This window comes from Diabrotica undecimpunctata, chromosome 5 (assembly GCF_040954645.1).
Source record: "Diabrotica undecimpunctata isolate CICGRU chromosome 5, icDiaUnde3, whole genome shotgun sequence".
NCBI lineage: Eukaryota > Metazoa > Arthropoda > Insecta > Coleoptera > Chrysomelidae > Diabrotica > Diabrotica undecimpunctata.
In genome coordinates this window covers 103,384,001-103,408,238 of record NC_092807.1, presented here as the reverse complement: position 1 = coordinate 103,408,238, position 24,238 = coordinate 103,384,001, and the positions used below count along the sequence as shown (strand labels likewise).

General features: G+C 31.8%; 1 protein-coding gene across 5 annotated transcripts in view; it reads left to right on the top strand.

Annotated features, from left to right (window-relative positions):
• Positions 1-24,238, top strand: part of LOC140441595 (diuretic hormone receptor-like) — an 890,067-nt gene that overhangs the window by 594,892 nt on the left and 270,937 nt on the right. For all 5 annotated transcript variants that reach the window (XM_072532430.1, XM_072532429.1, XM_072532431.1 and 2 more), the window contains one exon: positions 21,157-21,497. In XM_072532430.1, the coding sequence (XP_072388531.1) occupies positions 21,272-21,497 (226 nt within the window). In that variant the 5' untranslated portion in view covers positions 21,157-21,271. The remainder of the gene's footprint in view (positions 1-21,156; positions 21,498-24,238) is intronic.

Genomic DNA, 24,238 nt, shown 5'->3' with positions numbered 1-24,238 from the left:
ATTTATAACGTAGATGTTCTTATCATGCAACACTTCAGGATAAGGATGATCCCTATAGCTTTTAGTCCCAGAGGGAGAGCTCACATACATTTAGTGGAACGGATACGGATGGATGCTCATGCCGCATTTAACCTCCATGAATTTTTTATGAACTGCGTAACATGACAAGGCAATACAATAAAGTGTTCGTTAGATAAACTACAACTAAGAAATCCTACTCCGTGGGTTTATAATTATTTATTTAAACTATAGAACAACAGTAAAAAGAATTGAGTAGAAATAGTGGAACCTCCTTTATCGCTGAAAAGATTATCAGTAATAAAATTGGTGATAAAATGTCAAAAATTTATTACTAATTCATAAAGTTAGAACTCATCTTTAGTGTGACATTGTAATTTGATTTGGATACTATTTTGACACTGGATTAAGAGATTATGTACTTTTTAGTGTCATAGTAGTCGAAGGTTTAATGTTTTTTCCGGATCAAATGTTTTTGTTTGCGTATGTAATAAGGAAATTGGTCTATCATTTAATAAGTAGGCTTTGTGTGTTCTCCTTGTTAAAGTTGTTACATAAGTATACAAAAGTTTCTTTAAATTTGTTAGAGCAGTGATATTAAATTTATTAACTTTTAGTTTAATAACCTGATGCAATATCTCGATATAAGAAACAGTATTTTATATGTATGAGAAAGTTTTTTATTTGATGGACACTAGAACTCTCAAGAGGTTAATCTTGTACTCTGTATATTTGCTCCCTCGTCCGCTTCATAAAAACGTTAACGTTTTTAAAGCGCATCAAACAAATAAAACGTGCAGTCATTCCTCGTTTCGATCGTATAATACATGGCTTTAGGATTTTTACCATTACGTTGAAATTGCTAGTTGAACTAGAGTGTGCTTACTCTCATGAGAATTAACTGATTTCTGAAAAAAAAAACTTATGAGGTTATGTAAACCTATTCGTTTGATGTAGGAAATAAAGTTTTAAAATACAAAAATTAGTTAATTTTTATAATTATGTGTTCGGTTCAAAACTAAAAATATATTTATTTAAAGACCTATTTCATTTAATTTTAATGCGGCGTTCTCTTTCATTATTAAATTTTCTTAACATTCGTTTATTAGCCTCCTTTCTTTTTAATTATGCGATATTAGAAACCCTTTCTTTATTAATAAACGTCTATCCTTCGTTCATAGTACGAGCATTATCGGACAACCAAAAAATGAAAGTACATTCTAAAAGATTCAAATAGGATTTATAAATAAATTTCCTACTTTACAGAGTATACAACATATGGTACGTATCTGTCGTATCTACGTCTTGTATGGCAGAAAATACAGTGCAATCTGAACTACGTAGTTATCACTAAAATAACCGATAAGATATTAAATAGAAAGTAACGACAAACTCTCTAACAAACTAACCATTTATTGCTAAGAAAAAACAAAATACCCAATCAACTGCTAAAATATAAAGGTCGGCATTGGCAGGAAAAATCACAAAATTATTTTAAAAGGTCCTTAAACGTATGTAATAATGCTGAAACAGGTATTAGCAACAAGTTCTTTCAATTTTAAGTAGTTAAGGGAGAAAAGTAAGAACACAGCTTTTCCCAACGCAGTCCTAGCTTATTCTAGTTCTTTCTCTCTTTCTTTCTCTCTACTGTCTCCTCTTTCTATGGAGTAATTGGCGTCTTTGCGTTTCTTCTCCAAATCGATCCAAAAGTAAAATATGGTCGATTAGCTGGATCAGCGCATCCTCTTTTGTTTTATTCCTTCGAAATATCCTCTACCTCCTTCTAAGTTTTTTGAATTCATCTCCTTTTCTCGCTCTCTGTTTGACGTCTCTCCAGCTTGTACCATTTTCGTTTTACACCGTATATCATAAAATACCGAAAAAGATTTTAAATATTTTTGCGTCTCTGAGATTGATAATATATACATTTTTAGTCTGTTTATAATAACACAAATTACTTTTTCTTTTAATCTTTGTTCGGCCTTGATATTACGTAGGAAATAAACAGGAATCTTTCCGCTTATGTTTATACTGATTTGGGAGAATGATATCACTCTTCGATGAATCGGCAACGAGCGCAGTGAGTTCGTTGTTATCATGAAGCATTTTGTCACATCGAGAATTTAATAGTGTAAAGTGTAGCAGTAAGGGAGCGAGTTAGGGTCTGAACGATCTTTTTTGGTGATAGTTTCAAATACTGTCAAATTTTGGCTTAATCAAATGAGTTTTGGTTAAAAGAAAGGTGATTAGACTCAAGTGCTATGTGGCGGTCTCTGTAAAGCGTGATAATTACTGGTTTGGTACTGTATTCCGTGTCTCGGAATTTGATAAACAGCGTGTCTGAGGGATAAGTGAGGCCCAATTAAATGTTTGACCTCCCCAAGATTTGTCAAACTTCAATTTTGTGTCTCCCATGGGTCGAATCTAGATCGTTTGAAGTTTTTATGAAACGGTGTTTTTTTTTTGTATACAATTCCAAGGTAAAAAACTTTCTTCATAACTTTAAAAGAAGTAATCAGCCAGTGAAGCAAAGTAATTTTATTAAATTTTGTTGCTAAGATATGCTTTCATGACAAATTAAAAAGTTTAAAAATGAATATACATAAGTTTTATGGATCAGCTAATTGCCATATTTTAGTTTTCTTTTAAATAAAGTTCACCTTGATAATTAATTAATAATTCAGAAAAGTTTGATATTTCATTTTGATATAAATATGACAGTCACTATTATCCTTATCTGTCATTTGCTACATAACCAAAATTTTAAAGTCTGTTTTGTTAGGAAGTTTAATGTAACAATTTTTGGTAAACATAGCTTAAATTCTGTTTTGTTAAAAGGTTAAACTCAATGTAAAGTTTGTTGTTAAATTTGGATAATTTTATTTGTAATAACTGTTTATGTGAAATAAAAATAAATATGTAATGTTTCGCTTTAAGCCAGTGTAACATTTTTTATATAATTAAAATATTAAATAATTTTTAATTCTTTTACCCCTGTTGCTGAGACGCCGATGGCCGTATTTGTAAATAATATATACGCAAGTGGTCGTGTTTACCGTTAGGGAATTTCATTGGAATCTACCGACTATCTCAAAACACGGAAGGTCCGACTTATTAAACACGCCGGGTTGATTATCCTCGGTTAATTATTTCCGGTTTCAGGCGATTTCTGTTTGATAAATTTGATAAACATCGTCGAAAGCACTTTTTAATATTTTTCTGAGAGAACGTAATTCAGGAAGTTTTATGTTTCTCACGTTTTCACTTACTAGTAGCGTTATTTACCTCGAACCTTCCGATGTTCGTTAGAACCTGTTATCTTCCTAGAAATGGATACAGGTTGGCCTGTCATTTTTAAGTGGGGTATATCACACCTTATTTTTGAGAAGCTTGTAAATTTGAGGAGAAAGAAGATTACTTCTGGCAGAGCGATCTTTGAGTAAAGACGCTTGCCTATATTACCGTCTCTGTGCTATCTTACCGTCTCTGTGAATTTTTTCTTTAAGTGTGTATACACTTAAATGTTTGATCTAATACCATATTAGATTAAAGATTGGTATAAACTACCTTTAATTTAATTAAATTCAGTGTTAAATATAAGTAAAGTATTATAATAGCTTCAGTGAAGTAGTGCAGGAGTCATCAAAATTTATCGTAAGTCATCATAATCATATTATCTTCACCTATCTGGGCGAATCTCCATCGACTATTTCTTCTCCTGTAGTTAAGGTTAACTACTGTGTACTTCAATCAAGAAACATTTAATATTTTTATAGGAACTTTAACTCATCTATTAAGAACTTCTAAATTACGAACATCAATAAATAACAGTGCGAGACAGAAAATTATTTTAATCCAAGCGCGGGTTGGTTTAATTTTTATAATACAGAATTCTTGAAACCTTTTTGTATTCTTTAGAATTTAAATTTAATCATTTTGTTGTTTGCTATAATTGTTATACATTTTTAACCCGTTATCTCGAGATAAGCCCATAAAAAGCAAAGAGAGATTTCTTTAATCAACTTTAGTTGAATATTTTTAAATAATATCAGGCTCTCTTCGCTGATAATTTAAACTGTGCATGATTTTATTATATTATTGTATTTGTAAAAATATTTCCTACTATTTATTGTTATATGTATACCACCATTTAATAATTAATAATGCATTTTTTTTACATGTGTGTACATTCAGCTGCCTATATCATAGTGGTGTTAAATATATTGTTTTGTTTTATCAATGAATTTCATTTCTCGACTCCTAATAAGTTTCCTGATATAACAATACCTCTGAATGTTTGTTTATTATATTAAATAATTATTATACCTTTGGCCAGAAGAAAAATCAGGCTGATTAAGTTTCGTAAGTAAGTAGGTGGACGGGTCCACCGAATATATTTATTATTTACTAAAATATTATTTACTTAATAAACTAAAATATTATTTACCTAACCTAAGCGTTGATATGTTTTTTAAGAATATGAAAGTCTGTACAATAATTCATTCTCCCGCAAAAACAAATTTGGTTTTGTAAATACTAATAAAACCAGTAGCTGTCTTACAAAATGTGAAATTTCAAGATGTGAGACTATTATTTCATTCGGGGTCTTTTGAAAGGGTAGTGTCAGGCTCTTTGAAGCCCCGGGAATGTATAATCATCCGCATCTGAAAAGGAAAATAGCTGAAAGCGATATAATTTAGGAGCAAAGATAGCAGTCCTGAGCCCCAAAGAGTTATCGATTTTTAAATTACAAATTGTGATTTATGATTTTATCTTTTTCAAACAGAAATATGCCTTTTTGTTATGTACATATTTTATACACAAGGCGGTCGTATATTTACTAAGAAATACTATCAAATAAAATAAGATTTGTAGACATTACGAAATACTGGAATTTTTGCATTAACTAACTTACTTTTTTAAATTTTCTCCTCCAAAACTTTTTTATTTGTTTTAAACAAGTTTTACAAGTTTTTAAACTTGACTAACAACCACTATATAATTTTCTTATGGAATAATGAACTTAGGCTGGACTATTTGTTATTCAAAATTGAATATCAAGGTCTAAGAGAAAATTGTGGTCAAATCGCCCTGCAGTGAAACCTAAATATACATCAGCTTGGTCAAATTTATTCCATACTAGTTTTGTGTGTATAAATGTGTTTACTGCGAGGTGTTCAGAATTGGATTAGGTCATTTATCAGATGAGTTATGGTAAACTGATATATACAGGGCGATATAGGGACAAAGGGACAACGACTCATTGTAAAAACTATATTTGTGCTACAAAACGAAATGACATAGTGAATAGGTTTACCTTTACTTGACCAGATAAGTAATGAAACTATAAGATGAAGAAAGCAGGCAGCACAATAATAGATAATATAGCTAATTATATATTAAAATTATAAAGACATCTGGTAGATATAAATGGAAGATTTGTTCCACAAATTAGGATGGCGATCTTACTACCATTTAGAGCGTATTAAGTAATGTAATTAATTCCAATTCGAAGGACCACTCACTACCGTGGGAAATAAGATTTTTTTTAAAGGAATTTTTTTTAAGAAATAATAAGAAATTTTTTTGAAGCTATATTTTGATTATTTTGTATTTATTTCCTTAAATCTCCTATTTATAAAACGTGCACGCCTAAAAAATAATTTTTAAATAACTTTTTAAACAAATTTACAAATAACTAAAAAAAATGGAAAATAAATGTCATTCTTATTTAGAGCTTGTTGACGCTTAACCTTATGTATTTTATTGCCATTACAGGGAAAAATAGTAGTAATATAATTTGGATTTAATTAATTTTCAGACTTTTTATTGCCGACGAAATGAGCACTGTAAATTCAATCAGTAGATTTTGAAGTCCAATCTGAACCGTCAGCATTAAAAAATAAAAAACAATTGTTTGATATATGCACCTATTTTAATTGCCATAAAAATGAGGTTAGGTGATATTTACTTTTTCATATTAATAGCACGAATCCATTTTCTCCTTTTCTCTAATTTAGATGTAATCTTTGGAAATCTATAAAAACTACACTCACCATTTTTGTTATTATTAGCACAATTAAATACGCAACATTTATTTGCAACCATTTTTGATAAAAGTTGTAAACCATGCGTAAAAAGATACGTCCAATTCTGTCAAATTTTGCAGCTAGGCACGCTGGCATCGTTTCAATGTACCCCTACCATGGTAAAGCATGGAGGGAATACATATATTTATTATACAGATAACGATTTATTGCAATCCCATCTCTAGAGTATATTTATTATAATGCTCTAAAACTAATTTTTTGGTTATTTTTTAGCCTTAATAGCAATAGAAATAAATAAGTAAGTAAATGAGTAATGTGCTTTATTGTCACTAAAAATTGTACAAATTTTATGGACAAGGCTTATAACAATAAGACAAGAAAGAAGAAAAAAATCAGAATAAGAAACGTTTGTACTTTTAAATAAAAAAAAAAACAATAAAATTCTTCTAAACTTCTCAAATATTCCATCTCCTTGCGCTAAACAGTAACCAAATCTTTCATACAGATTTCTCCTCATATTTTGGAGTAGGGCTGGTGTAATGCTTGCAAAGAAATGAAGTATTTTTGCCCTTAATTCGACTAGGTTTGTGGCCCTTTAAAACTGATACCTATAAATGTTTTCTTTGAGAAAACCCAAAAAAAAATCGTTAGGCGCTAAGTCACAGGATCTAGCGGGCCATTTAATTATACCACGTGTACTTATCAGCAGATCAGGAAACGTTTGATTGAGGAAGTCAATAGTTGCTCTAGAGTTGTGAGCCGGACACCCATCCTGTTGGAAATAAACCTACTGAAAATTAACGGAAGGCGTCGAACTACCAAAATGATCTCATTCTGTAAAAGTTGCAAATATTTGGGCCCGTTTAGGTTTCCATTGATAAAAAATGGACCGACAATATGGTCTCCTAACATCCCAGTCCAAACTTTTAACTTTTGCGGATGCTGCGTTAGCACTGCAATACTGAGGTGCTTATTTTTCCGAGAATAATACCTTGTAACGGATGGATTGTGTTTTTTATGTAATGAAAATAAAGATTTGTCAGAAAATAAAATATTTTTTAAAAATGTACAATTTTATTCTGTTTATCTAACATAATTTCACAAAACTCCATCCCCATAAAGTTATCTTCCAGAAATAGTTCTTGTGTTGGTTGTATTTTAAAACAGTGATACCCATTTCTTTTAAGAACTCGCTGAACAATTCGAGCATTCACGTTAACTTTCCTAGCAATTTGTACACTATTGCAGGGTTCACTAGCTTCCACAAACGCACAAAAATCAATATCCCTGTTTTGATGCTCCTCATTGACAGGTATAACACGTGGTTCATTACCCTTATGACACTTTTTAGAAATGTTTACACATCGCGAAGTTTGAAAATGTTTAATGGTATTTTTAACTGTTGTAACACTTGGTGGGGTCTATTTTCGAAGGCAACAATAAATAATTCAATTACTTCGCGTATCGAATGACCCTGAAAGTACCATGTTACAAGTTGCACTTTTTCTTGGACAGTATACAACGTAATAGGTATTTTATTAATTATTTGTTTATTCTTTCAGAACTTCGTTTGAAATATTTAATGTCAATGTGACAATTACGACAATTCGTACCTACTGTGTATCATGTAACAGCGATTGCCATTGTGTTCTACGGTCAATAAAACAATGTCGTGATCTGTATAGTAGGAATAAAACTATTTATTTTAGGTGTCAATATTTCGTCATGATTGTGTGACTTCTTAGGGAGTAAACCGTAAATATATTAGAATTATTGTTAGATGTTCACAAAATAAATATTTTACTTACAACTAAAAGAGTAGAAATTTAAATTGAAAAAAGCGAAAAAAAATGAGAGGATACAATTGGGCCTGTACGGATATCTAATAAGTAAAAAAACAAAACAATTTTACCAAGATGACAAATACAAAGCAAAAAAAGGTAGAGCAAGGAAAACATATATAGATAAAACAGACAAAATTTGACAGAAAAGAGGAAAGCCGACTGAAGAAATTAAATTATTGAGTGAAGACCGGAAAAATGGAAGAAATAGATAAAGTACAAGGATTCACAAGAAGAAGATGAAGAAGTTATTATCTTTATCGGTAATATTATAAAACTCTCTCGACTTTATGTAATTCTCACTTCTGCCAATTAATGAGTTTTTTTTTATTTCCCATTATATCTGTATGTTCTTTTACGCAAACAAAAGTTATATCCACATTATGTAGGAATTTTTTAATGTCGCATAGTATTGGACATTTCGTCGTCTCATATTCGGTGAACTGAGTGGAAATTAATGCAGATTGTGGGGATTTTTAGTTACCAAGCAGAATATAAGCGGCGTATCTCGTTTTTCGATCTAATTCGCTCCTCTAGCAATTAAAAAAAAAACAGTTAAGCTCCCTTTATAACTTATAAAACAATCGATTTTGTTTTTGTATTTTCTGGTTTCGTGCATGTAATTACTGTAGTTTACCATTAATTATCAACAACTTTGAAGTACCTATCGCTTGTTAAATACATTTCACAAAGAGACGTTTCGATATAATCCCCGTAATAGTTTGTTGGAACATAAATAAAACTTTAATTATCTTTGTCGGTAATTATCCAATTAATTTAAACTTTATCATAATATCCTGAATAACAGTTGCCGTGTGAGTCGGCTTTGTTCTTATTTTAGTGGAGGGAACTACAAACTGAAATAACAGTGGAAACCTGGTTTGGATCAAGTATTATAATACGTCTGGTTTTGCAGGGACGTACTATGCACAACACAATAAAATATTTCATTGATTTTAGTGCGATTTATAAAGAGGTCTCTTTGTTAAATAATTTAACCTAAAAAAATTTTAAAATTCCTATTCAGTTCAGCTTGTTTTCAGTCTCTATCTTATATGCCTTCCTGTAGGTGTTCAGGCGTGTACGTGTGTTCAAGCTTAATGATTCTGGAAGGTATCGTTTATCAAAGGAGCTTGATTTGGTTGCAAATTTCGCTCCCGATGAACTACCCACACAACAAAGTGAAGCACAACAAGACGTTTGCGGAACTCAACTCTATTGTCAGATTGAGAAGCCATACCTTAAAGTGGCTTAGGGCCTTAACGAGGATTCATAACTAGTAAAGAAGAAGAAGAACCAATTGCCTTAAATCATGCCCTTCTTGATTTTTTCGTTACTGATTGTCTTCTTCTCCGAAATGCTTAATATTCTACTTATTACATTCATTTCCGTGACTTATATCTTTCTTATGTTTTTCTTGTTGTCTTTTTTTTTCTCTATTTTATATTCTTGTTCTAGAAAATTCCGTTAAAACTATAGGTTTGTATTGACGTAATTTTAAAAGTTTTGTTGTGGAGTTTTATTATGATTTCCGAGGTAAAAATACAAGCGTGAAGAGCAGGAAGGAAAGATATATAATCGATTTATTTCTGTTACAAAAGGGTCTATTAAGATGGTAGAGGATGAACTTATCAGTAGAGGATATGAAATCGGTTCTGATCATTATTTAGTAGGAGCAACACTTAAGATAAAAGACAACACAATATTAAGATTGAATTACAGAGAAGATAGGAAGCATACATTGGAATGAATAATCAGATATCGAAAGTATATGGGAACTGTTAAAAAAAAATAGTTTACCAGCGACATTTGTGGATATACACTTCTTCTTCTCATGGCGCCATCTTCTTTCGAATGTTGGCGATCCAAATAGGAATTATAGTTTTGGAAACTGCTGCGCGAAAATGTCTGTGGATGAGCGGTCGAACCATCTCCTCAGGTCTTTCAGCCACGAGTTCTGGCGTCTTTCTACTGATCTTTTGCCCTGTACTTTTCCTTTCAGTATAACTTAAAGTAATTCGTATCTTTCGCCTCTCAATACATGACCCAAGTATTGCCTTTCCCTCTCTTTAATTGTTCTTAGTAATTCTTTTTTACACATGCGACAAAGTACCTCAACATTAGTAACTCTTTGTACCCATGGAATTCTCAGCAGTCGTCTGTATATATACATATCAAAGGCATTTATTCTTTTTTATATTTCAGAGTCCATTGTCTAACTTTTACAGCCATACAGTAAGACAGAAAAAACGTAACATCTGATCATTCGGATTCTAAGCTGGAAACTAAGGTCTGATCTTGTAAAAAATATTTCCATGCTTATGAATGCTTTCCTTGCTTGTTCGATTCTTGATAAAATTTCTTTTTTGTTTGATTACACTGACTATTGATATTTGCTCCCAAATATTTCATGGAATTTACTTGTTCTATTATTTGACACTTGGCATACACATGTACGCTTATTGGTGTCTTTGAAAATACTAAAGTTTTGGTTTTGGAAACGTTTAGATGTAAACCGAACATTTCGCTATGGTAAACTACCGCATTTAATATATTTTGTAGTTCTTGTGCATTGCTTGCTATTAAGACGGTATCATCAGCATATCTGATGTTGTCTATGCTGATTCAGTTAATCTTAATTCCGCCTTGGACCTCGTCTAATGCTTCTCTGAATATAGAGTCCGAATATAAATTAAACAGTAGCGGTGATAAGACGCAACCCCGTCTCACTCCTCGTCGGATTTGTATATCTTCGGATGTTGTGTACTCTATTTCAATTGTTGCCGTTTGGTGCTAGGATAGTTGTGAGATAATTCGCAAGTCTTGTTCGTTAACTCCAGTTGTTCTCAGAATTTCGATCATCTTTTGATGCTTAACGCAGTCAAATGCTTTTAGATAGTCAATAAAACATGCATATACATATACATTTATGTCTCTGCATCATTGCGTTAACACATTTAAAGCAAATAAAGCCTCTCGTGTTCCCAATCCCTTTCGAAATCTGGATTGAATATCACTCATCTGGAACTCGCACTTCTTGTAAATTCGAGTATGGATAATCCTGAGAAAAGTTTTAAGGACATGAGACATGAGGCTTAATATTCGATAATAACATTGTGAGAAATTTCGATTTTTTTGGTAATGCTACGAATGTTGATTTTAGCCAGTCTGTTGGTATTTTATTTGTGTCATATATCTTATTGAATATTGCTGATATTAAGTCTAGGCTTTTACTTTCGTTATCCGCAATCAGTTTTAGTATTTCGACATTGATATTGTCTGGACCGGTGGCTTTTCCATCTTTCAGAGATTTTACTGCATGGATCACTTCTTCTTTGGTTATTTCTGGCCATTTTTCATTTATTCGACTATCTGTGGATGGTGGACAACAAGGTCTATCGTTGTCAAAAAGAGTTTGTATGTATTCTTTTCATCTCTCTAATTTGTCTTTTGTACTCATAATTATTTGGTTATTATCATTTTTTTTAGGGCCTGCGTAGCGCAAGCGGTAGGATGCTTGCCTCGCAAGCCGGTGGTCCGGAGTTCGAATCCTACCGCCGGCAAGAACATCTAGACATTTTAAAAATGTCTATAGGCCCCAGGTCGACTCAGCCTGAATAAAAATGAGTACCTTGGGTAAAACCAGGGGTAATAATAGACGGTTGAAGCGTAGCACTGGCCATGTTACCTTCCTTGTATACCGTAGGCCCTAGATATAGCAGACTACCCTGCTATACTCCCAAAGCCGCGACAGCGGTATAAAACGGGAGACTATTATTATTTATTATCATTTTTTAATATCATTGCTTGTCTCTTTTGTGTCTACCTGTCATTTCTTTTACATTTTTATGAATATTAAAGGTTTCGTATTTTTTCTGAAGTTGTTCGATTTATAGGTATTTTGTTGACATCTAGTTTTCTTTCGCCTTTCTGCACTTTTTTCTATCATGATTTTGTTGATTTGCTTGTATTCTATTGGGCTATCAAAAATGATTTGAAAAGTGAAAGCAAATTAATCTTGAGACCACTAGAAATATAAAAAAAGCATTCAAAAGTTGAAATAATATTAGAAGAAGATATAGAGGCGATAAGCAGATTAAAGAAGAGAAAAGCAGCAAGCTCAAAAAATATAAATACTGCATAAAATTATAAATTCAGTATGGAAAAACAACCCTGTCCCTACAGACTGGACAATAAAGAGATAAAACGAACTGCTCAAATTACAGCAAATTATGCTTTAGATCAAGAATAGGTACGACATACATATTTAATACTCACAGTACAACTAACAGAAAAAGAATGCATTTCAATGATAAACTTTGTTTTTTAGGTCGTGAAAAAGCCTTTGATTTAGTATCAAGGGAGGAAATTTGGAAAGACAGAGGAATTGAAATCTATAGAAGAAATGTGATCAGAATGAACAACCACAAATCTAACGAATTTTTTACGAAAATAGTTATTACATAAAAAGGGGCTTTAAGTCCATTCTTGTTTGTTACATAAATGGATAATATAACCAAAGAAGCTTAAAGAAGTGTCAAACAGGTAAAAGTTGGATGAGAAAATTACAACAAATATTTATATCTGAATTAATCTATGTTCATGATCTAGATATTATGACAAATGTTCGTGAATTTAAAATGAATGTTTAAATAAAAACAAAATAAAAATAGAGTTTCCAAGAAGGCTGAAGAGGGTGATCTCAGTATAAACCAAAAACAAATTAAGTAAGCAAGAAATTCAAAATATTTGGGTTTGATTTTAAACGCGGTGGGGAAGATTGAACAACGCTCAAACATAAATACTAAAACGATACCTAATTATAAATAGGAACGAAGAAGATATGTATGACTCCCCATGAAAATTTAGGACGAAGTTTCGTGCCAGAACAACCAACAAATCCCTGAAATGAAATGTAAAAATGTAATCCCTGAAATGTAGAAGTAGAAAAAAAACAGTACGCTAGAGTGAACAACTAGTATGATTTTTTAAATGATGTTAAAACTATTTTTTAAAGGTGTTCTAAAACAAAATTAAACCAATTGATTCTGATAAGAGGAACCAAAATGTCAAATATTGTTTTCCTCTTCTATATTAATTACAAAAATAAAATCCTATAGCTTTAGAACAACCTGTACATCTTTAATAATCTTGAATCAAGTAGCAATGACCTTTGCACACTTCTGCTAAAGGAATTTTTAATATCACTGTCGGTTTCCCGTTTCGCCACGTTTGTACACGATACCATTTAACTTAAGACAAACGCTCAAAGTAAATATGCCTTGAATTTCGAAAGACACGTGCTGCCTTACAAAAACGAGAGGCACGAAAATTACATAGGTCCTTTAATCGCGAATGAACACACTTGATGTGTATCTTTCCGCAAAGTTGGTTGCTTATATAAATATTCTTAAAGATATCAGAGGACTCAAAGCGAGCCAGGACCAGAGAAAGTAATTTTTGGCGTAGAGTTTGGAGAGAGAGAGATATTTAAGAATCAGAAATATAAGTTGTCTTAGGAACTTAAATCTTAATCTTATTGGGATAAACTAAAAAATATAATGTGGATCATTTATTTGACTTTACTCTATCAATGATAGAAAAACTTATTTTAATCAGAAACTATATAAATACGTTTTTTGCTAACGATTTTGGAAAGCTAAAAATTAAATTTGGTTTAAAGAAAAAATTTATTGTTACAATATTTAGATCTCATCAAAGCAAAACAGGTCTTTGTGGTGTATCCAAATTACTCGCTAAGTTTCTCATCCAGGACAAGCTTCTGAGACCTCGAATTTCTTCGTCGAACGATCTTTCTTTGCATTATATTTTGTAAAAATGTCTTTTTTAATGTAAATATTATTCAGAAATATGCCCCTACTGTAGAAAAGAAATACGAAAATTAAGTAGAATATTTTTACAGTGAGTTAAACCAGACACTTAAAGGCCTAAAACGAAATCAAGTTACGTATATTTTACGATTTTCATTCGAAAATGTCGAAGATCTGACTTGATAGACAAATATGGAATACGAGAGAACAATGTACAAGGCGATATATTTTACCAGTTTTGTCAACAACACGATATAATAATAACAAATACCTGGTTTAAACTACATAAGAGAAGGCTTTATACATGGAAGAGACCAAGAGATAATCTACATCACGTAATCAAAAAATCAGAATATATTCTAGTAAATATCCGATTCAAAAATAGTGTCAACAAAATAATGACAAATTATAGTGCAGATATCGGTTAAAATAACACTTATATGGAACGAAGAGAAAATACCAACAAAACGGCACGAAAGTGTAATAATCCCCATCCTTAAAAAGGGAGACAAAATCAAGTGCTCTAATTATAGGGGCATCTCCCTACTTAATACGTATAAAATCTTATCAAATATCCTACTAAGCAGGCTGACACCTTTCGTAGAAAATGTCATAGCCGGCTTCAGAAATCATAGATCGACCATAGATCAGATCTTTACTCTAAGACAGCTGCCGTAAAAAGGATGGGAATTCAATAAAACTATCCATAATCTCTTCATCGATTTCCGACAAGCGTACTACAGCATTAAAAGGGATCAGATGTCAATACAATGACAGAACTTTCAGTTCCAAAAAAACTTATCCAGGTTGTTAAGTTATGTGTGAATAGCTGTAGATCCAGAGTACGGATAGGTAACAAACAGCATACGCAGATGACATTGATATTGTAGGAAACCAGTCACCAATGTGAAGAAGACTTTTAATAAATTGAAGAGAAGAGGTAATGAAAACTGCTTTAAGGGTAAACAAAGAGAAAACCAAATACATGTGCATCAACAGACAAAAGGGACGAGATAGAATAGGGCAAAATGTTACAATAGACCCATATAACTTTGAAAGAGTGGAGAGTTTTAAATATCTCGGAGCAACAATCACTGCAGATAACGATATCGTGGAAGATATTAAAGGAAGAATCCATGTAGTAAACAGATGTATGTACAGCCTCCATAATACTATTAAATCTAAAAGCCTAACACGAACATCAAAGATTAGAATATATAAAACGGTGATTAGACCGGTGCTATTGTATGGGTTTGAGACGTGGACCCTGACCAAAGAAACTGAAAGAAGACTTAGATGTTTTGAGAGGAAAATCCTCAGAAGAATCTTTGGGCCTTATCATAATCAAAACAAATGCTGAGATCAAGCATATGTATAGAGCGAGCGATATAGTTCAAGAGATTAAATCCCAACGTCTAAGATGGGCTGGCCATGTCCATATACTTCCTAATAACTGCCTTGCCAAGTTAATATGGGAGGAAGCCTCCACAGGAAGAAGGCCCTTTGGACGTCAACGAATGCGATGGAGAGACAATATATGTTCAGATCTAAGAACAATGGGGCTACCCACTGACATAACTATTATGGACGACCGTTCAAGATGGAAGCAAGTTGTGCAGTCAGTCAAAACCCACCCCGGATTGTAGTGCTACGAGAAAAAGAAGATATCGGTTAAAAGCACAATTCTCTAATGGCTGACATTAAAGTGAAGCTCAAAAAAATTTCAAAAAGTTCCAAAACAATAAAAATAAATATAATACAAGATATCAAAAAGCAAATAGAAGATATTTATGAAAATGAACATCTTAGTAAAATAATATAATATGAAGGCAATGGTACAAAAATATGGTAAAAGATAAAAACAACAACAATGGACAACAAAATTCTTGAATCTACGGATCAAAGAACACATCAACCAAACAACAGGGAGAAAGTTAATAAAAAACAGAGACCAATAAAAAGAATAAAGATCGCAAATGAAAAGCAGATGGAGAATAAATGTATTAAAATTAATAAGTTAGAATAGATACATAACATATTCAATATTTTCACAAAACAGAGATATAGCTGGCCTTTATGACAAGTAAACTACTCATACAATTGTAGACTTGACAAGAATGATGATAAATGAAGATTACATTTGGACAACTGGATATAAGTATATAAATGACCTATTTAATGATGCCAGACCAGTAGAACAATAGACATTAGGTGAAGAGGAAGGTCCAGAAATACTAAAGGTAGAAGTATTCCATAACTTTGCCAAAAAACATCGTACAAACCACTGCAATAACTATAAAATTGTAAGTCTTTTAAGTCACACTTTGTTGATGTTATTCTCACGTTTCATCTGTAGTAGAATAAGGAATATCTGTAATAAAGAATAAGATAAAACGCAGTTTTAATTAAGATATGGGTTGGGAACTAGAAAGCACTTTTTGCATTGAATGTTTTGCTGCAGAAAGTCGACAAAAGGACGTAAATTCTAAAAGAAGTCAGGCAGGGTTGTGTGTTGTCTTCACTGTTGTTTAATTTATATTCAGATTTAATCTTTAAATGTGTTTTACGCAGCCTGAAATATGGTGCAAAACATATTGGAAAACTGGTAAACATCATCAAATATGCAGATGATAAAGTTATATTGAGCGATTACTTGAATGGATTGCACTGTATTTTAAAGTCGCATGATGAATGAAAAGTGAGACTAAAAATTAATTTTTCTAAAACAAAATACATAATATTTAGTAGCATAATGACTCTCTTATTTAAATTTCCTCTTTTTTATTTGGTATGACTTCAGATTTTTGGTGATAATTCACACTGACGCTGACATAAAAAGAAAACAGATGAAGTAGCAACGATAGTTTAAATCTGTAAGAGTCTTAAAATTAACAAAATCCAGCTCAAGATAGAAAGGAGTGAAAGGGCGTTTTGATTAAAGGTCGCGACATATTATCGTGCACGTATAGTTTCCGACACATAGCGTTTCCACTCCAGCAATTGGGCGGCGCGTTCACATTTTCATACATATAACGTTTCAGTTTGGTTCGGTGAAGATATGATCTCACTTTTCTCGACAAAAATTATGTGCAATTGCTCTTCTTTTTAATGATGAAGAATAAAAAACTGTGTTAAAAAAAAGGTTTGAAGTACATACAATGCTAAGAGAAAGGAAGAAGGAATGTTAATACTGGACTTTATACAGATAATTAATTGATGACGATGAAAAATATTATGGATATTTTAGAATGAATAGGATTCAGTTTAAATATGTTTTAAATTTAATTTCACCTTTAGTTAAAAAACCAAATACTACATTTAACGAAGCCATACATATCAAACCAAAAAGTATTTTTAAAAAGAAGAGGTATCACTTATGTACAAAAGTCCTAACTTTCGTGATTAATTGTCACAAAGCAATAAAAACACATGCATAAATGACAAAATAACCTTGAAAATTATTTTTTTACAATACTCTGTATCAAAATCAAACAAATACCTAAATAAACAACGGGGGAAAACGACGGACATCTAATTCACATTATTCTTACCAACCGGTTACGACTCGTTACGTAGCTGTCGGCATCAGTAAAATATTGTTTTCAAATATACTGAACGGAAACGTTAAGTGTCTGAAACGCTATGTTCCGGACAGTGTGCGTTGTTCATATTTAAAACCACTTAAATTATATTTTTCGGAAACTAAACGCTATGTGCTGGAAACGCAACGTGCACGATAATATGCCACGACCTTAAACAATCAAATATTACCTCACAAATTCTACACAAGCTTTTATAATGCGGAATATAAGATAGCTTAAAGATTTTATTGTTTTATCGTCTGAGCGGAAAGAAAAAAAAACAAAGATATTGGTTTCATAAAAGCAAATAAAACATTTTCTTTGTCATTCAAAAAGAGTTCAAGTTATTTGTAAGCAGTCAAAAACCGATGTTAGGGTATATGCTTGTTTTTCTAAAATCAACAAAAAGGAAAACAGGATATAATAGTTCAAAGGAAAAAACAATCGAAACGGTATTACATTTAATATTGAAGAGATTATTTCTATTTTCCTACAATGTTCACTGATACCAGAAAAATATCATTACCGTACGTACCTTTTTATTTTAAAAAGGTAAAAGTTAAAGTTGCTAAAGATATTGCAAAGGCATGAAGATTATCACTTAAACTAACGTTAATTTTCATTTAATATGTGTGTTTGGTAATTATATTTTACCAACCGCTTTTTGAAGTAAAGACAATTTTGATTTAAATATTGAATGCCCTAATAATTCTCCTGTTATTTACTTGGCCAATTCTTTTGGTTATCTTACCATTTTTAAATTAATAATTTACCTAATAGTCATAATATCTTCCTAGACTTAAAATTTGCAAATTTAAACAATTTTGATGTAGTTATTTCACTTGATTCAGTATTTGATAATAATGTACACCATTCGGCTAGACATATTTAATTTTGTAGAATTGGCTTGTTTTGAAAAGCATTATCAATTGAACTACAAGGAATTTTATTATGATTTTAAAAATGTAAATTAAATACGATTAAATGATTAATTTGTTAGTATTAATTGGGAATTACTTAAATTATACATATATGATGTTAATTACAGTTAAGCAATATTTTATGATAATACAGATTTTGACTTATTTGTTCCGCAAAAAAAATTTAAAACCAGTTCGTTTCCGGTTTGGTGTAGTGACAGATTAAGGCAATTAATTTATTTAAAAAAAAATCGGTTGCCTGTAAAGTCGGTTTTACGGGCGAAGATTTTACGTGACAACGTCTTTTTCTCGGTAGAATATTTATTGATATGAATATTATTAAATTGCACAATAGGAACAAGGAATTGAATGAAAATAAGAATTGCACAAATTTTAACTATAGAAATATATTTTGTTTACTAAAACATTGTACATGTAAACTTAAACTTAACTAATTTCTATTTGAGTGATTTTGTTGAGGATAGGACGATGATAGGAGAAATATGAAATGAAAGGAAGTGTTTCTGCTGTAATGTGTCTTGAACGCCAAGAACGCTCGAGAAAGACAGAGACCAGTGATGTTCCGTGGAGCTTATCCAATATCGGGAGATGCCTTCGGCAAAATTCGGTAGATTTCGGTAGATCATATGCAATGACGTAAATTATATATATATATATATATATATATATATATATATATATATATATATATATATATATATATATATATATATATATATATATATATATATATATATATATATATATATATATATATTATAATACAGTGCGTCCAATTAAGTGAACACCATAATGGAATTTTTTTTAGTTTTATGACCTAAAACCTAAAATCAATCATTAATTAAATTTTTTGAGCCATATACACGAGGTTTGTCAAAAAATATGAACATAAAATTCATATTTTTTGATAAACTGCCTATATTACTAAAAAAATTTAATATCTGATGATTGTATTCTAAGTTTTAGATCATTCAGAACTTTTTAGAAAGAATAACTTTTTTCCATAAAACTAAAAATAGAAAAGTTTCCCATTATGGTGGCGACTTAATGGTTCAAAAGTTAAAGACCTTAAATAATTATGCTGAACTAATTATTAGAAATAACCATAATTCATTGAATTTTGTTTAATAAATAAAGAATCAAATTATTGGGACCAAATGCTCACATCAGCTATTATGATACAAATAAGGTTTAATAATATTTTTAAAAATAGTTATAGGTCATAATATTTACAGAAAGTTAAAACGTTCTGGTTCAAATAGATGTAACAACCATTATTTGCTAATGGATTAAGTCGGCAGTCAAAGAAAACCGACAGCACACACACCGTCATTTAGCTAATAATTTATCACTTGATACTTGAGATTCTTTGAGAATTGAAGAGACGTGTGTGAATGATTATGATTACGGAATGATGTTTATACAATATGTTATTATTAGGTATAAAATTACGAACTTGAATCTCGGGGTATTTCGCTTTCTTTGCATCTTTGCAAATATATTTTTAAACACTATAGGGAAGTATCAAATGAATTTTAATACAAACGTATTAAAAATACCAAGTATTAGTTTACACTGAAAAGTTTTTTGATGGTAACAGAAATAAAAAGATAAATTGTATTATCCGAATTTATTTTCAAGTCATTGTGATATTTGTTTTAAAATTAGGTAGATTCAAGGGGCAGTTCGGTAGATCGGTAGATAGGAATCAAATTCGGTAGATCTACCGAAAAATCGGTAGACGGAACAACACTGACAGAGACACAAGCACGGAAGCACGCACCGATTCAACGCGCCTAATTCTCTAGTGCTGCGCGCGCAGCGGACCGATCATGTTTGAGTGGGAGAGAGACGCAAGGCATTCGCCGGTCCGGCGGGCCTCTCTCTCGTTCGGTGACTCACTGTAACAGACGTGAGCGGGCGTTACACTTTTTCATGAATGACTCCGAGCCACAACCTAATTTAAGACGTTGTCACGTCAAAACAAAATACATACCCAGTATAGATTATTTGCTAAAAGGGATGATTACTTAAGATTTGCTCATTTAAGAATTGAATGTAAACACGTCTCCGCAATGTTATTATTTCCTATTTAATCCTATTTAAATAATATTGATCATGGAATTTTATCTAATCCTCATAATATTTGAAGCTGTTTCACACCATTATTATTATTACCAGAATTTTGATGATTTTGCACAGTCAAATTTGCCTTTAGTCTGATCTTGGCCCATTTCTTAATGACTCAATCCTTCACATCAAGGGAGTTTAAAAACATTGTTCTACAAATTCTAGGCCTAGAGGAACCTATGAAGAATTCGTTTAAATATGTTCCTCTCAAAACTTCATTCAGGCCTTGTTTTCTAGAGGTACTTTTTACACATACATGGTTTCTTATTGAAAATGCTTCTTCTTTCAGGTTCACTTATTAGAGTGCACATTAGGACGGACATTAGGGCGCTCATGGCCCCCTGATTAATACATCGCTCGTGGGGCCATGAGCATCAAGCATAGGTACTCAGGTTCAAAATAGTGTGTAATACTTAAAAATATATTAATTAGCCCCCAAAAGATTCTTTACAAATGCCTAAATTAAAATAATAAATAAAAATCGTCGTGGCCTCATGGGTCAACATGCTCTAGAAGAGCTGTAGCATAAATGGCAAGTTAACTGAGCACCACATGAGCAGTCAACCTATTAACCTCGTTTTTTACGTAATTTATTTTAAAATATAAGTATCGAATGAAATAAAGAGTTTTGTTTTAACATTGTTTGCGATTGCATTGCTAATTTTGCGGACTTTCACCTGCTTTACCTATTTGATAGAATAAAAGAGAGTTCTCAATAGAGAACGTTTATGGCTGCAATACTAATCCACTTTTTTTTGTTTCAGATGAACAAGCCTATTATTGTGAAAAGTGAAAACCGCCCCGTATGTACAACATCACGTTGCGAACATGTCCAACTTTTAAGCTTTTAGTTACGTCTTTTTGCTTTTACTTCGGAATATGAACGGTTCGTTACCAGAAGATAGTTTAAACACGACAAATGTAGCGTTAGAACAGTGCAAGGCGCAATATGCTAATGACACTTTTGTGTTGTCGGAGGTATATCCGGAGGGATTCTGTAAAGTCACTTTTGATGGCGTTGTGTGTTGGCCGCCGACACCCAACAATCACACCGCCACGATCAAATGCTTTTCCGAATTGTTCACTATCAAATATGATGACACACGTAAGTTTTTCAATGCTCTACCTTAATTATAATATTTTTGATTAGATATCAGAACTTTAAAGTGTATTAGTTAATACTGTTGTAAAAACTAATTTTATGGGGCCCTTGAACGTTGTACCAATTGCAGAATTATTGGGAAAACAATCAATTACAAACTAATATGTATTTGTTTAGTAAAATTGTATTCGCGGTTGATTTCTATATCCAAATAATGACAGTTGTTATTTAATTTTTTGACTATTATTATGATACTAGTCTTCGAGATGTATAGTTTTTGTGACAAAATGTACAGCAGTTACGGGGCTTCTTTTTCTTCTTGTTGTTTCTTCTCTTATCGGAGGTTGGCTATTATCCCAGCTATCTGTACCTTATTAGCGGCTGCTCTGAAAAGATCTACTGAGCTGCAACTATACCACTCTCTTAGGTTTCTTAGCCAGGCAATTCTTCATCTTCCTATGAATCTTTTACCCTTAATTTTGGCCTAAATATTTCAGCTTTCTTGGTTTAATGTGCTTTATGAACTCGGAATCCTTCTATAGCCCTTTTAACACTTCTGCATTTAAACTCGTTGGGTCCATGGTATTTTCGAAATCCTTCTACAGCACCACATCGCAAATGATTCCACCTTATTTATATTATCCACTTTTAGTGACCAGCTTTTTATTCCATACAACAAAGTCGAGAACACGTAGCATCTGAAGGCTCTTATCCTCAGCTCCAGAGGAAGGTCTTGATTTTAACATTGTTTTCATTTTTATACATACTTGTCTTGCAATTTCAATGCGTGTCCTTATTTATCTACCTTGGTCATTGTTTTCATTTTTCCAGGTTCCCAGATATTTGTAGTTATTCACTTTTTCTACTTATTTTTCCTTGATATCTAGCCTTTCTACTGTATGTTGCTTAGAAATAATCATGCACTTGCTTTCCTTAAGGTTCATTTGTAGTCCATATTTTATACTAACTTGATGTAATCTATTTACTAAGCGTTGCAGTGCTTCTAGACTGTCTGCAAAAACGCGAATGTTATATTGTTTAAGATTTTTCCGTTTATTGATATACCCTGTTGTTCCTCTGATGTTGTTTCCTTAAAAATAGCTTCGCTATATAGATTGAATAACAATGGGGACAGCACGTTTATTGTTAATGTTTATTGCTAGGTCAAAAACTCATTACGGTAACTATCTGGACAAATAATTGTATCATCTTGCGAACAAGAGATAAATCAAAAATTAAAAAAAAACCTTATTAGATTTTTTTAAAATAAAACGACCAAAACTGTCAAAGATACAGCGGCAGAGGTGTAAGCAACTAAGCATCGCTCGAACCGAACAATCCCCGTACAACTTGACTGGATCACGTCTTCCTCATCCCGCGGAGTAAAGCATGCTTCCTTTTAACCTATGACTTAAAATATTTAGTTTGATCGCAGCACAATACATCTCGATACTCAAGCCTATATTGGTTGAAAATTCAGACATAATTTTAAAATCCATGCAGGACTGACAGAGAGTAGCGGAATAAGAGAAAAATACTACCTATCTTGTTAGAGGCATCTGTCAGTACAAACAAACACTTAGATTATGCTTAATTTCATTCGAAGTTTTTGGGACGCAATTCTTAAAGTGTTTCTCATTCAAAGGTTTTAAGATGCAATTTATAAGTAGTAAATAAAGATCTTATTGAAATTTATATGATATGCATAGTGTATAGATCAGGTTTAAGTTTTGGATATACAGAAACAAAATGAAGTTCTGGATATAAGTAAAACCACCAAATTCAAAATAACCCTTTCATAGACAATAATCCGGTTTGTAATGACTTGAAGCGTTAGAATCTGTAACGTGGAGGTCAAATTCCACGCCTTATTACAAATATGATGAAACAAAGTCAATTCGCTTAGCTCGGGCATATGTTGAGTGAATCATAGTCGAACCTACAACACAAAAAATTCCTACTTCTCAGTATTAGTAGTATCTACTATCTGCAATAGTAGTAAATAGCTCAAATTTACTACTATTGCAGACTTCTTCCTTTAAAAAAAGAAGAATTATTCTTAATAGTGGAAGTGTATAATAAACCGATTAAATTTTCTCTGTATACTTAAATTATTTGAGTTTTAACATGTTCCTAAATATTAATAAAACAAAAATTGCCTGTGTGTGTTGCCGGTTAAATCCATTAAAGATTTTTGTTACATTTTGTCTTTATCCCTTTTATACAAACAATGACATGTTTGCGCAATTTTTCTCTCTATCAATTGCCAGTTCAAATCATACAACAGAACGTGTTCATCAATGCCACAAAGGAAACTTCCATGTCGATCTCATTTTCGATGAATTGCAATCCTGCACCTATTTCATCCAATATTTATTGTGTGGTTTTTACATTTCGCCAATTTCGAACAAAGCTTGAGAACAAGTTATTATTAAACTTTAATAGAGATGTGTTTTTATTGGTCTCCATAAAAGTTAAAAAAATAAGATTCTTTTTTATGGACGAATCTCGACAAAATAAACAGTTTGGAAATTCATAAAATTTTTCATTGGTAAATGTTGTATTGATAGCGATAAAAAGCTATATTAAGTTAACTAGTGCAATAAAAAGGCCCAAACGGTAATTTTTACTCCTGTAACAAACAAATTGTTAGTTATAATCCATGCTGATTACAGGTGTAGTTTATTTTGTTCATTAGATTTTGAAGTTTTTTTTTTGAATAATCCAGCCCCAAGGTATTGTCG